The sequence below is a fragment of the Gopherus flavomarginatus genome, chromosome 10, assembly GCF_025201925.1.
Source record: "Gopherus flavomarginatus isolate rGopFla2 chromosome 10, rGopFla2.mat.asm, whole genome shotgun sequence".
Taxonomy (NCBI): domain Eukaryota; kingdom Metazoa; phylum Chordata; order Testudines; family Testudinidae; genus Gopherus; species Gopherus flavomarginatus.
Window position 1 is genome coordinate 43,063,819 of NC_066626.1, and position 14,497 is coordinate 43,078,315.

The 14,497-nt window shown below is 41.0% G+C and overlaps 1 protein-coding gene across 2 annotated transcripts in view; it reads right to left on the reverse strand.

Moving 5' to 3' along the window:
• GAD1 (glutamate decarboxylase 1) overlaps positions 1-14,497 on the reverse strand; it is a 53,163-nt gene that overhangs the window by 9,694 nt on the left and 28,972 nt on the right. For both annotated transcript variants that reach the window (XM_050916271.1, XM_050916270.1), the window contains exons 7-14: positions 11,973-12,085; positions 10,605-10,720; positions 10,415-10,494; positions 10,153-10,207; positions 8,891-9,007; positions 8,533-8,597; positions 4,054-4,132; positions 1,962-2,111 (exon numbers count right to left, since the gene is read on the reverse strand). In XM_050916271.1, coding sequence (XP_050772228.1) covers positions 1,962-2,111; positions 4,054-4,132; positions 8,533-8,597; positions 8,891-9,007; positions 10,153-10,207; positions 10,415-10,494; positions 10,605-10,720; positions 11,973-12,085 — 775 coding nt within the window. The remainder of the gene's footprint in view (positions 1-1,961; positions 2,112-4,053; positions 4,133-8,532; positions 8,598-8,890; positions 9,008-10,152; positions 10,208-10,414; positions 10,495-10,604; positions 10,721-11,972; positions 12,086-14,497) is intronic.

The window sequence follows — 14,497 nt, forward strand, 5'->3', positions numbered from 1 at the left end:
ACATCCTACTCCACTTCTGAAGTTTAAATATGGCCTTATCACGTTATTGCTTGTTGGGGCTGAAGACTCTTTATGTACTTGTACAGCACCTATTACATTGGGTTTCTGTTCTATGACTGGGGCTCCTAGGCACTAAAACAATGCAAATAATAAATAGTAATAATATTAAACACAACAGTCTTCCTCCTATTCTCCCTCTCTGTACCAGTGACTGGCAGTCAGGTTCTTCACACACCACATTGGTGCTCTAGCCTCTCTCTGACAGGCAGAGGAGGATTTTGCACTTCACATCTGTTCTATATTCATGCTTGATTTTGGTGTGCTAAATGGCTCTCAACCATGCGTGGCCGGTGAACTGGCCATTGTTGAGGCTAGCCCCTGGCCCTTCCCCTTCTGCCCTAGGCCCTGCACCTCCCCCGCATGAGCGCAAAGCACCCTCATCGCAGTCCCCGGTCCCAGCCCTGGGCCACCTAAGTGCCCTCAGCCCTGGACGGCCCAGTGCCATGGCAGCAGTGCCCCCAGCCCCGGAGTTCCAGGTGGCTGGGAGGCGCAGGCCAGTGCCTCCCCCCCGGAATGCCAGGCAGCTAGGAGGTGTGGTCCAAGTGCCAGGTGGGCAGCGCAGCCCTGGACCCAGTGCCAGCTGCCCCAAGTCCCAGTGGCAAGCCAGCCCATCCCAGCCCCAGCCAGCCTGGGCCACGGTAGAGCGCCGGGAACTGCAGGAGAGAGCCTGGAGGTGGAGCCTGGATGAAGCCATGCCAGGCTGTTTGGGGATGCACAGTCTCCCCTGGCCTCTGATACCCGCTGCCCAGGCTCTCAACCACAAAAGAGAATGTTTGTAGTGAGGTTGGCCTGCCAAGAGAGGGCCACAGTGTGGGCAGAATGACTGCTGATTTTGTTGAAGAAAGCCAAAGGCACTGAAAACACATGCTAGACTGATTTTTAGAAGGCCAACTGATCTATGGGTGCCTCAGGGTTGACAGGGTTCTGTAGTCAGTCAATGGTGATTAGTATTATACGTATAATATTTTCAAGTTATGGGTCAGAGTTCAATTTTAATTAATCATAGGTGGATTTATGTCCTGGAGCTGCAGCCTCAAAAAGGTTTGATTTGGAGAAAGAATTGGTACTCAATGTACCAAATCTGTGTTGAATACCACAGTAATTGGTAAAATGAACACAAGTAAAGATAATTTAGGATGTTCCAATAATTCTTCATGCTTTTGCAAATCTGAATGTTAATATTTTATTCAGTTGTATTTCCTTTGCTGCAGTATTTTTAAAGACACTCTGGTAACTCAGAGAAATCTTTGAAAAAATATTTTGTTTAAAAAACAGAAATAGAGAAGCATACTTGTTATTTGCTTCCCTCACTCTTAATATTAAAGAAATTTGTAGTAAACAGGAGCTTTTATTCATCAGATGTTATGTGCTGCTTAATCCTCCTCTGAAGTCAGAATCCTCTTTATATAAATTTAGAGTGTGCCACAGCAATAATTATGATTTTATAAAGGATTAGATTGTGGCCAGCTTATTAACTGAATCAAGCATTTAGGTAATTTTGCCTGACTGAGCACTGCAGGAATGGCCACAGAGTATTACAATTTCAAGTAGAGCGCAAGAAAGAAGTATTAACAGGAAGACAATGTGTTTACCTGCAAATTTGGGCCCCGATCCCATAAATACATAAGCACGTGCTCAACATTGGTCACATGAGAAGCCACATTGACTTCAATGTGATTAACGTTAAGCGTGAGCCTGGGTGTTTACTGTCTCAGGGCCTTGGGAACCAATCCTGCTGTCATTTGTCAGGCGAAGCTCTTCATAGAACCAAACTTTGTTTTCTAAGTTTTCCATAAAGTCCAAACAACTCTTTTAAAGAAACAATGTAGGTATTTTCTCTCTTACATACACACAAATTAAATATATTTCTGAGTCATTTTAATTGGACATTTATTGTTTACCTTAGCTTTCCACATCAACCAGAATTTGAAAATGTCCACATGACGACCACATTGTATTGCTTTATCTCCAGTGTCATAGGATATGTCGTATTGTTTATCTTGCTGAAACAGATATCCTGCACACATCTGATTGCAACCTTGAAGTATACCCTATTATGAAAAAGCAAATATATATACCGCATATGTAAATATATCCATTGAATATGTCCATTGAATATATACAAACAAATATACATTGTAAAAAAATTGTACTTTTAGGGACCACATTTTCAGATACTGACCTGCTTTTGAGGGCACAAGCTGTAGACATAATTTTGTGCTCTCAAGTTGGTCATTTAGATGTCTAAGTTCCTGATTATTCAAGTGGTGAAGCTGCATGCATATCACACTGAGACATTACATGCATATCACACTGAGATAAAAATAAGTTTTAACGATACTTAAAAATAATATTACTGAAAATGCCAGCCTAAATGTATTTAAATTCTTAGTATTCCAAACAAATGTTTCCTGCCTTATATTCCTGGATTCTAGACAGGGGCGGCTCTAGGCATTTTGCCGCCCCAAGCACGGCAGGCAGGCTGCCTTTGGCGGCTTGCCTGCGGAGGGTCCATTGGTCCCGCAGCTTCGGCGGAGTTCCCACAGGCATGCCTGTGGGAGGTCCGCCAAAGCCGCGGGACCAGCGGACCCTCCACAGGCAAGCTGCTGAAGGCAGCCTGCCTGATGCCCTCTTGGCAACCAGCAGAGCACCCTCAGTGGCTTGCCGCCCCAAGCAGGCGCTTGGCATGCTGATGCCTGGAGCCACCCGGATTCTAGAATATGAGACTTCTCTTTCTTAGAAAATAAGACTTTTGAGAGTTAATTTTTCATTGTCATTTTTTTTGTTGCTATATGTTTATATTGAACTGTGAGATTGCGTAAGCTCATTCTGGTGCATAAATTAACTTAAAGCGTGGATGAAGGCTTCAACTCCATTTAGGGCCCACTCTGGTACTACTAAACATCAGTAATAAGTATGAGCATAACTGGGCCCATAGTAGACACATCTAGTATGCTTTAACAATAAAAATAAAAAGAACTATTCCACGTCTTCACCAGCTCGATTAGTAAAACTATTTTTCCTTGACTGCATAAGATCTACACAGAAATATAAAAAGAAACCAAAGTTCTCATGTTCTGAGTTATAATATTAAGAATGTATACTATACCTTCATCTTTAGATCTCAAAGCACTTTACAAAGGAAGGCATATCCCCACTTTATGCTGGGGAAACTGAGGCACCGAGAGATGATGTGATTTGTCCAAGGTCACTCAGCAGGTCATGGCATGACTAGAACTGAGGCCTGCCAAGTCCACTCTTGTGATATATCCAGTAGACCAGTGTTTCTTAACCTTTTTGATGCCAGGGACCAGCTTGCTGCCTTTCTAAACCGTGTCAGTGAGCTCTCAGGTACCAGCGCCAGTCTATGGACTGGTTGTTGAGAAACATTGCGCTAGAGACTAGACCACACTGCCTCTCTAAGTACCCATTTCCCAGACTGGTAGTTAGACAAGTTAATGGAAATTAGAAGAATTAAAATGTCCTGCTCATAGATGATAATATTCACATATTGAAAGAAAAGTATTCGGATCCTAATCCTGCTCCCATTGATGACAAAGTCCTAAAATTGCTTCTGGAGTAGAACAAAAAGTAATGTGGCTGCTTTCCAACAAGATTTTAAACTCTTAAGCCACTTGCAAAATGTTTGCTGTTTATTTTTAAAGCCTAACATTTGTCCAATTATCAAGTCACAGGGTGCATGTACAATGTTTTATAAAAACACAAGGCCAGATCCTCAGCTGGCATATATCAGCATGACTCCATTGACATCACTGAAGCTATCTGAGGATCTTGACCCACAGTGTTTACTGTGTTAACCAAAGGTTAAAAAGGAAAAAGTGCTTACCTCCTCCTCCAAACATAAATCTACCCAACTTTTCCCTTCAGAAAGAAGCCTACAGAGAAAAAAGGCCTTGCAACATGTCCTAAAAAACTCAGTGCTCATTTCACTAATTGTTCTATTGAAAGACTATCAAACAATATAAAACAGACCTTTTCCCGAATCAGAATGGCCGAACATTGTAACAAAACTCCCATCATCTTGTGTGGATTCCATGTGACCGAATTGGCTCTGCAAAAGAATTATGCCCTCAGAGTAGATATGGAAAACAAAGATAAACTTACACCAGTGTAAAGCCAGTGTAAGTGACAAGAGAATTGTCATAAACAAGTTAGGTGTTTTGCCAAATTGATCTAACTATGAAGGGTATATCAGTGTCTTTGATGTCACCTTTCCCAGATGTGCTGCCTAGGAAAGCAGTTCTTCCAGGATTGATATTACTGTGTCAGACACTAGTAATTACTTGGTATTGTAATTAACGTCAACTAATTAGTGTCAAACTATGCTGATTACTTGATATTATAACTTTATTCCCAGAAGAATCACCTTCTGGAGACAGCACTAACAGGAATAACAAAAACAGCAGGACAGCTTCGATTAGTTCAAAGTATCTGCAGGTGGGCAGAGAATTAAGGAGACATTGTCACACACCAGGTATCTATAGTTCTTTGCTAAATGGCTGATGCTGTTATAGTTCTCCAGTAGGAAAAAGAAAGAAAAGAAGCTGCTAATTCTTACCCACTTTTCCAGCTAAAGCTCTAAGGGATCTTTTTCTTGTTAATTTGTCAAATATATAGGTTGTTAAGAGGCTATAAAAATCTCTACAGTGCATGCCAAACAAATAATATATAAACTTTTTAGGCTGAAAAGTCAATGAATGTGCAAGATCAGTTAATTTACTTGCCAAGCAGGTGAGATTTCCTGTGTTTTAAACGCACTATCCTAGATAGTTTCAGGGTAGTGCTAGAAAAAATGTCCCAACATTTTGGTGCTACTGCCCTCTCCATTCCATCTTATTAACTACTGAATATCCCTTGTGTAACTATGTATTTAGATTCTTTAAAGAGGGAAAGTATATAGTATGGGTGAGATTTTTCATGGTATTTGCCTGGGTGCACACAGGGTTGGGAAGGACAATTTAAAGTGTCCTCCTCTTTCCTTGCATCCGCCTCTCAAGGGCCAGAAATAATCATAGTCCCTGCATTCTGGGGAGCACAGTAGCTGGTCCACTCTAATGGCCACAAATGGAGCGGGTGTGCCCTCTGCTACCAGAGCTATCTCAGGGATGGAAAATGGAGCACATCCACCAAAGGAATAGCTGCACAGCATGTGTGGTCACCCTGCACCTCTGGGAATTCATAGTCCCACCACTGGAACTCCTCTTTGTGTAATGCAGTCCGATACAGACCCTGCAATGCACACAGCACAGTCTGACCTCTTTGCATAGAAACCAGACTTTGTATGGGAGGGGATTTTTTTCAAAATAGATCAATGGCATATTAGAAGAAACATTTAGGAAGTAGAATTTATTTGTTGTATTTTCTGCTGGTGAGATATGGTCTCAACTTACCATCTCTGTTACAGAATCTTATCTTTATGTTTCAAAAGCATGAGAGAATTTTAAGTAGTTTTCTCTGGACAAGTTAAAAAATAAAAAAGGGGGATATCAGGAGGATTTTAACATAAGGGCACCATTCACTGCCTTGTACAATAAAAGGGCATACCAGGATAGCTCATTCAGGCCCTGCCTCCATGGCGGAAAGCCATTCAGAGCCTGTATGCGTTTTTGGGTATATCAAGTCTGGCTAGAGTGCTAACAGATCCCAGCTGGGGCCTGTGGCAATCAGTTATGGAGCATGTGTCCTCTACCAGTGACTGCAGATCAATGTGGTTTATTATGGTGAGAAAAATCATAACACCCACTGGGACCTGCTGATTTTAGTCACTGCTTAGAGTTGGGATTTAATGATTAGCACCAGCTGCCCTCAGGTCAGCATCAGTGTGCCAGATTCTGTCCTGATTCACCAATGGGTGGAACAGGGTGTAAGGGTAGAATTTGGCACTATAGCTCCTCAGTGGACCTACTGCCGTAATAAGAATGGCTGGCCAACTGGATTGGCCAGTGGTCAAACCTGGGTTTGTGTGTCTCAGTTGCATTGTGGTTTCCCTGCCAAGTGCTTCATACTGCTTTCTTGATCTCTGCACCAGGAGGGTCCACATTATTTTCCCACCCACCAACCTCATTCTTTATTCTATTTTTGCTGGTTACTTGTTATATATGCTAAATTTCCCAGTGGTGGGAAATTTTGGCTTTTGCAAGTGCTTATGTTTCATTTTTTCCTTTTATTGTGCTACAATAAGTCTATCTTTGTGTCCTGGGAATTAGAAATGACTGCCTCTAGGGTATGGAAGGAATTTTGTGCTAGGCTTTTCCATTTGGCTGGCCAGGGGTAGATTTTACCTCAAATGCCTTTTTGCTTTCCTTGGGGATTCAAATATCTTGCCCATATTAATGGTGCACCTTGTACGGTGTCTGGGTATGCAGCACTTTTCTGATTTACATGCATATGGGCAGTCCTTGCTGACAAAGCCGTATCCACTGGGGCCTGGTGAGTCAAGAGACAGACCCTCACATAGGTTAAGGCCTTGCTGTCATTGGATGAGAGCCATACCTGTGGAAAAGTCTGCTTATCATACTAGACTGGACCATTGTTGAGGGATGGATAAACTTGGAAATACAGGGGGGTCTGTCCTGTGACACAGTCTGTGGACCAAGACAGTGCCCTGATGATGCAGGTTACCGGCACATGAGTCTGGGTCAAGTTCAACAAGAACGTCCTGCCAGTTTTAAATTTGATTGATTTGAATCAAGGTTATTCAATAAAGGTAAGATCCTTGCCTCAGTGAACACCCAGATGAATGGGGCTGTATAATAGGGAATGTCATAAAGGCCCATGGAGGTAAGGTATATTTCCCATGACCACTCTCTGGACACTACAGTAGCCTTAGGCTTTCAGTAGCCCTCACAGCACCTGTGTCCCTGCTGTAAAGAGGGAATAGCTTTTGGACCAGTATATTTACAGAACCACTAGTCACATCTCCCAAGTCCCCTGCACATTGAGGTGCAGTGGCTTTGTGATGCTGTGCTGCAGGAAGACCACTATGTGAGCTCTACAAATCCTCCTACCCCTGCATAATGGAAAGGTACCAGCTCTGCTGCTGTCATTGTCCTTTTCAGCCATGAAGAGGGAAGATCTGCCCCCAAAAGCTGCTGCCAGTGTGACCCCACCATGTGTCCCTCTAGTTCAGGAGCGGGCAAACTACGGCTCAGGGGCCACATCCGGCCCTTCAACCAATTCAATCCGGCCCTTGAGCTCCCGCTGGGGAGCAGGGTCTGGGGTTTGTTCCACTGCCATGCTCCAGCCAGGAGTGGGGTCAGGGGCCACTCTGCATGTCCCCACTCTGGCTCCTATGTTTAGGGGCAGCCAGGGGGCTCCACATGCTGCCCCCTCCCTAAGCGCTGCCTCTGCAGCTCCCATTGGCCAGGAACTGCAGGCAATGGGATCTGCAGGGGCAGCGCCTGTGGACGGGGCAGTGCACAGAGTCACCTGGTTGTGTCTCCACATAGGAGCTGGAGAGGGGACATGCTGCCGCTTCCTGGAGCTGCACGAGGTAAGTGCCGCCCACAGCCTGCACCCCTGACCCGCCCTCCCATGCCCCAACCCCCTGACCCAGCCCTGATCCCCCTTCTGCCCTCCAAACCCCTTGGTCCCAGCCTGGACACCCTTCTACACCCCAAATCCCTCATCCCCAGCCCCACTCCAGAGCCTGCACCTCCAGCAGGACCCCTCCCCCCTTGAACTCCAGCTCCCTGCCATAGCCAGGAATCCCTCCCACACCCTGAACTCCTCATTTCTGGCCCCACCCTAGAGCCCACACCCTCAGCCAGAGCCCTCACCCCCTCCTGCACCCAAACACCAACGTCATGAACATTCATGGGTCCCCATAAAATCTCCTTACCCAGATGTGGCCCTTGGGCCAAAAAGTTTGCCCACCCCTGCTCCAGTTGATGTTGAGATCATTGGCTCTCATTTATAGAAAATACATCTGTAGCTAGAATAAAGGCTCAATAATGAATGGAAGCGATAGCAAAGAGCTTCCAGGTGAGGAGTCCCATAACCTTCCCCCCTCCACACAACACACACACACACTCTCTCAAATCCCTTCCCAGGATTCCTCTTGTTTTCCCCACACTAAGTTTAGCCTTTTAATCCTTATTCTCAAGGCCCAGCCCATCTTAAATCTCATTTCCTACAGCTCAGCCTGTCCTCTCTCTTTAGTTTTCCCATTGTGCCGCCTTTGAGGTTACTCTTGAAACTGTCTCCCCTTCCCCATTTGCTAAACAATCTCCCTGTCCTCCTTCAAACTTACCTTTCACTTTGCCTTCCATCACTGACCTCTTCTCCAGTGCAGTTTTCAACCCCCTGTTCAACCTTTTATTGTTTGTGTTGTTTCTGTTTAATTTACAGTGTAAGCGCCTTGAGGCAGGGACTTTGTCCTTTCATACATTTGTGAAAGACCATGTACAACTGTATAAATAAATAGCAACACCAATAAGCCGTGTGCAGTACCTTTCTATTCCATTCAGCTTATGACGATGCTTCCTGGACATTAGAAGTCCACCTCCCCAAGCAGCCTGAACATGTTGGAAGAAAAGGTAGAGTCAGTATTTTTTAAAAGTCCGTAATATTTTAGTTTACCATTCACCCAGCCCTTTAAACCCTGTGACCACTGAGCTTCTAATGGAAGTTAAATATGTGGAGGATTCTTAGGATGGGGCTCTATATCTATTTGCAATGCTCTTAAAATCAAAATCACAGGAAAGATGAGCACTGCTCAATAGTAAAGATTTAAATTCAACATCAAACATTTGCAGACTAGAATCCTCTGTCACTAGGCTTAGTTTTAGCAAATTGTTCAGTTACTTACATCTATATGGAGCCAGAGGTTATATTTTTCACAAATGTCTGCGATCTCTTCTATTGGATCAAAGGCCCCGTACACTGTTGTGCCTGCGGTTGCATTTACATAAAGTGGAACATGTCCCTGCAATATAAATAATGCTGATTCATTGTGAAATCTGGTCCATCTCAAAAATCAGACTTGAAGTGATTTCAGGTGCTTCACCTGCCCCTGCGTCCCCATGTCAACATTTCTGGTTTTACTACTCAGTTTTTCAAAAAATGTTTTTGTCTCCATTGTTGCTGCATGAAAGACCCCCACAAACAACAATGAAAACGGATTCCCTGATTAGTGACATGGGAAAATGGGGAAACTGATTATACAAAGTGCTGTCAAATGCACAAAGTAAAAAACAAAGAAAACTTTGGTCTCTGATCTCTTTCAGTTATGGTACAGTTAGGAGACTCTTGTAACAATATTAAGCAAAAAATAAATAAATGAAAAATAAAAAAATTCAGACAGAAGTGTGATTTTAAGTTGATAGTTGTTCCTTTGATCTTTCTTGTATGCAGAATTTTAAAAGTGCAATGGCAAGTTGTATCAAACAGAGATGACTTTGAACTTATTAAATACAATTTAAAATATACCTATCTTCTTGTTACTGGGACAGCATAGCTACAAAAATATATGTATTTAATATGCAAGCTACAGTTTATTTAGAATAGGTACTCTTAAACACCAACTTTTGAAGATTCCTCTTCACTGCTTTACAAAACATTAATTTGTTATTTTATTGATTTTTATTTTTAAATATAGGATTCCTCACATGGAAAATTAAAATTAATGTTTAAAGGGACCAATCCTACAAACCCACCCTTGAAGTCACTAGGAATTCTGAAGAGTTCATGGGATTAGCCCCCAAAAGGTTCTTATAATTTTGATATAATTTTCCATATTAATAATAATCTTTTTCAATTTTTCTAAAACAGAACACTAAAAAGGAAAAATCCTACCCATTTAGGCCTCGTTCAGAAAGATATATGTGTATATCAAGAATCTGAAATAACTACATGAATTAAATAGTAAATGAAAACCAAGATCTATAGATTATTTCTTGAACAGTGTAGAAATATAGAGCTATGCAACCAAAATTATAATTGTAGAATAAAATAGGTCTCTGCTAGCGTCTAGAATAAATATTCTGATTGAATGTTATTCCTTATCCTCAAAGGAAAAAAGTAATAAATTCTTAATCTAAACATTAAACCACTACGCTTTAAAATGCGTACCTTTTGCTTCGCTTCCAGAATTTTGGCTTCCAAATCAGATGGTATTATTTTCCCTCTGTAATTATTGCAGAAACAAAAAGACAAAGAAAATTAAAAGATTGCACACAAAAGAGTATCAGCTACAGCAGAAATAATTGAAGGGGATCTTTTCAACAGATCATTAGCAGCTTGACACACTGTACTGAACCAGTCCTTAAGCACAATAAAACAAATTTAACAGATGAACACATTTAATATATCAAGAACTTAACATTCATCCTACCTTTCATTGCATTTTATCAAAATCACATTTTCTGTTCCAAACCCAAGTGCAGCCCCAGCTTTCTTTATTGAGTAGTGACTCTGCAGGAAAAACATACATAGCCTTAATGGTGGAATAGTCACTTATCTGAATGTCTTAAAACCATTTGGCAATATATTAACAACAACAATTAGCAGTGTGTTAAACTCACCTGTTCTGAAGTGAAGAGAACCAGTTTAGGAACTGCAGCCATGCCTTTAGTTTTGACTTCAGGGAAATACTTGTAGCGAGCAGCCATTATACTGTACATATTGGATATGGCCCCTCCTATAAAAAAAGCACATAATAAAACGTTGAAAATGAGAAAAGCAATCTGACCTTTTATAGAACAAAGGCATATCAATAGCATCTGTGCAATGTAGTGAAAACTTCAGTGAAGTATGAAAGAACAAATTACTGAGATGCATGATTATCTGTCAGGAAGGTCTAAAAGACAGACCTTTTAAGAATCCATATTGGAAGTCAGAATTTCTTATTTATCTCCCCTTCTGATGGTTAATATTTCTGTAACACATTCATTAGATAGTCAGTGTTCAATATGCTGCACTTGGGAATGAGGCCCACAACCTCACGTAAAAGAATAGCAACTTCATACCTAATTCCATGATACTGAAGACCTATAATAGACTAAACCAGCTTTCCTTAAAGATTACCATTAACCAGTGCATTAGGCCAGACTGTTTTGTTCTTTTTCCTGCATAGAAGACTAGGAACTTAGTGAGTTTGCATTCATGGGTTTTGTGCTTGGGATTTGTCCTCCACCTCCTGAAACAAGAAGAGGATTAGTCCCCCTGAAACCTACACATCTCAGGAATCCTGCTAGAAACTAGGGCCATCAGCAAAGAGGCCATGCACCTTTGCACTGCTTCCCAGCCCCCTCTGCCACTGACCATTGTCTCTATGCTCCATTCATGGAGTGGGTTCAGAGCATGGAGCGGGGTGATAAGGGAGGTACTTTGGACGGGGCCAGTGTAATCATACTCTCAGATTCTCTGCAGGTTTCTGGGGAGATGATGCCATAGGAAGTGGCCATCCTCCAGTCCCTCACCTAGAATCCAAATCCTTATTGATCACCCAAAAAGCTGCATCTATGAATTATGAGGAAGGGATAAAGATAGCACACTCCTTGTCTATGACCTCCAGCTCAAATCTGCACCTAAATATGTGTGAGGATTTTTAGAGCTGTGAACTGTCAGCCAAGGATATGTAGTTGTTCAGCACCTCTGGAAATTAGGCACCTAAATATGGATTTTGGTACCTAACTTTAGGACTCAAGTTTGAAAATTTTGGCAAAATTTCTGAATAGTTATATTAATAACTATACTAAAAGATGAAAACTGCATATGAATGTTTTAAACCCTTTATAGGAAGCCTGAAAGAAACAAATGCTTTAGGCGGATGGGCCATTATTAGTTTTAAAACTCAGACACAGTTTTCTATTACAGTACTTACATGAATGTATGCTTTCAGCTACAGGCAATATTTATCTCAACTTGTCAAAAGTGAGACTAAAACCTACCAGGTGAGAATATTCCATCACCATCTTTATTTGACCATCCAATAATCTCTCTCATCTTTCGAAGCGTTATTTGCTCCATGAGGACAAAAACAGGTGCAATTTCATATGTAAACCTGAGTGGATAAAAAAAAACCTGATACATAGTTCACATTCCAAAATGCACATAAATGCCTAATCTTTGATCCTTTGTGAAAATGGTTAAGACTCACAACCAAATTGCCTGTGAATTTGGGACCTGATACTGCAGCTCTTACTCAAGCAAAACTTCCTGCAGTGCCAGTGGGAATATTTGCAAGTAAGAACTGCAGTATTAGGCCCCATGTATGTTTTCTACTGTTTCTGCTAATATGTTTGAGAACATTCTGTGTTTATACAATTTACAGTAATTACAACAATACTGACAGTCAGTACTATGCAAAATTAGACTGTAAAATATTTGGTTCACAGAGTGCCAGTTTCACACTTGTAGAATAGCATATTGTCAGAATCGTAGAGTTATGAAAATGGTAAGCATTAGACAACTTACCACAAAGATAATTAGAAATATTGAACTAGGGCTCAAAAATCTAAATACAATTATTTATGTGGACATATTCTGCTAATAATCCCCAAGGACAATTTATTTCTACAATGCCATGCAATCAATATCTGTCAAGAGTAATTATAAATGATGATTTTCTAATTACCAACAACAAGAGAGCAGTCAACTGTTATATTCACCTAACACAGACCAGAAGCATTGCATAGTCTAGTATGCCATATGTGTCGTGGACAAAAATTTGAATCTAGATTGATAGGTTATGCTACTCTGCTAGATGACCAAGGAAGGCTTATTGTCAAATTACTATCAGTGTAAACAAGCTATGTGAGACTAGGTTTATTCTGAACATTGAAAAAAAAATGAATTTAGAATGAGGCAGAAAGTAACTAAATGTCAAAGGTGGGATTTTCAAAGGGGCCTAAGGGAGTTAGACACCTGAATTTCATGGGATCTGGGCATCTAAATTCTGTAGTCGCCTTTTCAAAACCCAGCCAAGGTCCTTAATGATATTCCTCTTCTGTCCTAGTACCAAGATGACATTGTTAGGATGTCCATTTAAGATGAGATAGGTTTTGTATTTTTCTCTATTCCTAGTTATTTTCAGTTTTGAAGACTCAAAACAGTACATTTATTTTTCTTTAAATCATCAGAATTGCAACAGGGAATCACTTACAGTGGTGTTCTGGAAGTTGGGCATTGCCAGCGATGACAGACATACAGAGTTTATAAATTAAGCTCCACCTGCAGTCTATCCAGGAGCAAAGTTATAACATTGTTTTTATATATTGCAAATCTAGGGCCCAATCTTCCAGCCCTTAATTGGAAAAACTCCAACTAAAGGCCATGTGAATCCTCTACTGTATAGGTTATTGAGGGCCTAACATAAAGCCAACTGAAATCAAAGGGATTTTTTTCCGTTGATTTAAATACCTTTGGATTTGGCCCCGAGTACCTTCAACTGAAACTCCAAATACCTCCTGAAAGAATAAATTGCCTGTACACAGAGTACATAGCTATTAACAAGGTTTTTTTTGTGGGTGTCATAGTAAGAGTATTCACAGAGAAAATGTTAAATAAGTCAAAATGAATTAATGCAATTGCTAGGGAACATATTGCATGAGGCTGCAAAGATTCACAAAGAAATGATGGAAGATTGTGGATGATAAAAAATCGTAAGTCCAATACCCAAAGACTAAGGCTAAGATTTTCAAAATCACTTTTGTGATTTGGATGCTCTAGTCTATTCCCATTTATTTTTACCCTTAAGTAGCTTTGACAATCTCAGCCTAAAAGTAAAAAATGTGTGTAGCCATGGAAAAACAACTCTTGTTATGAAATGACCTTCATGTGGATAGCGACAAAGGGTCCTGTGGCACCTTATAGACTAACAGCAGTATTGGAGAATAAGCTTTTGTGGGTGCATCTGATGAAGTGGGTATTCACTCACAAAAGCTTATGCTCCAATACTTCTGTTACTCTATAAGGTGCCACAGGACTCTTTGTCGCTTTTTACAGATCCAGACTAACATGACTACCCCACTGATACTTCATGTGGATATGACTCTTGGAACTCCCATACTAATATAATCTTTACAGATATCATTGACAGTGATTGAAAACATGGAAGGGTGGGTTTTTTAAAAGTACCCAGCACTAGCTTAATTCTGCTGCCACTGAAGCCAATGGAAGGTTTATCACTGACTACATGGGAACAGAGTTAGATCAACACTGACCACTTCTGAAAATTTCACTCTAAATGTCTTATGAGTCGTAATTTCAATTACTGATACTAATCTGGTACTCAATTTGTATATCTACATGGAGACTTTACTATGATTACCATGGCTTATCATATTCATAACAACACCAACAAAATATAAAGACGGTAAGATGAAATTCTGATCACTCAAAGCCCATATGGGGAAAAAATATTCTGAGCAATCAATCAAAAGTATTCAGAGGTGTTTAGAGGTGGAAAAGAAAA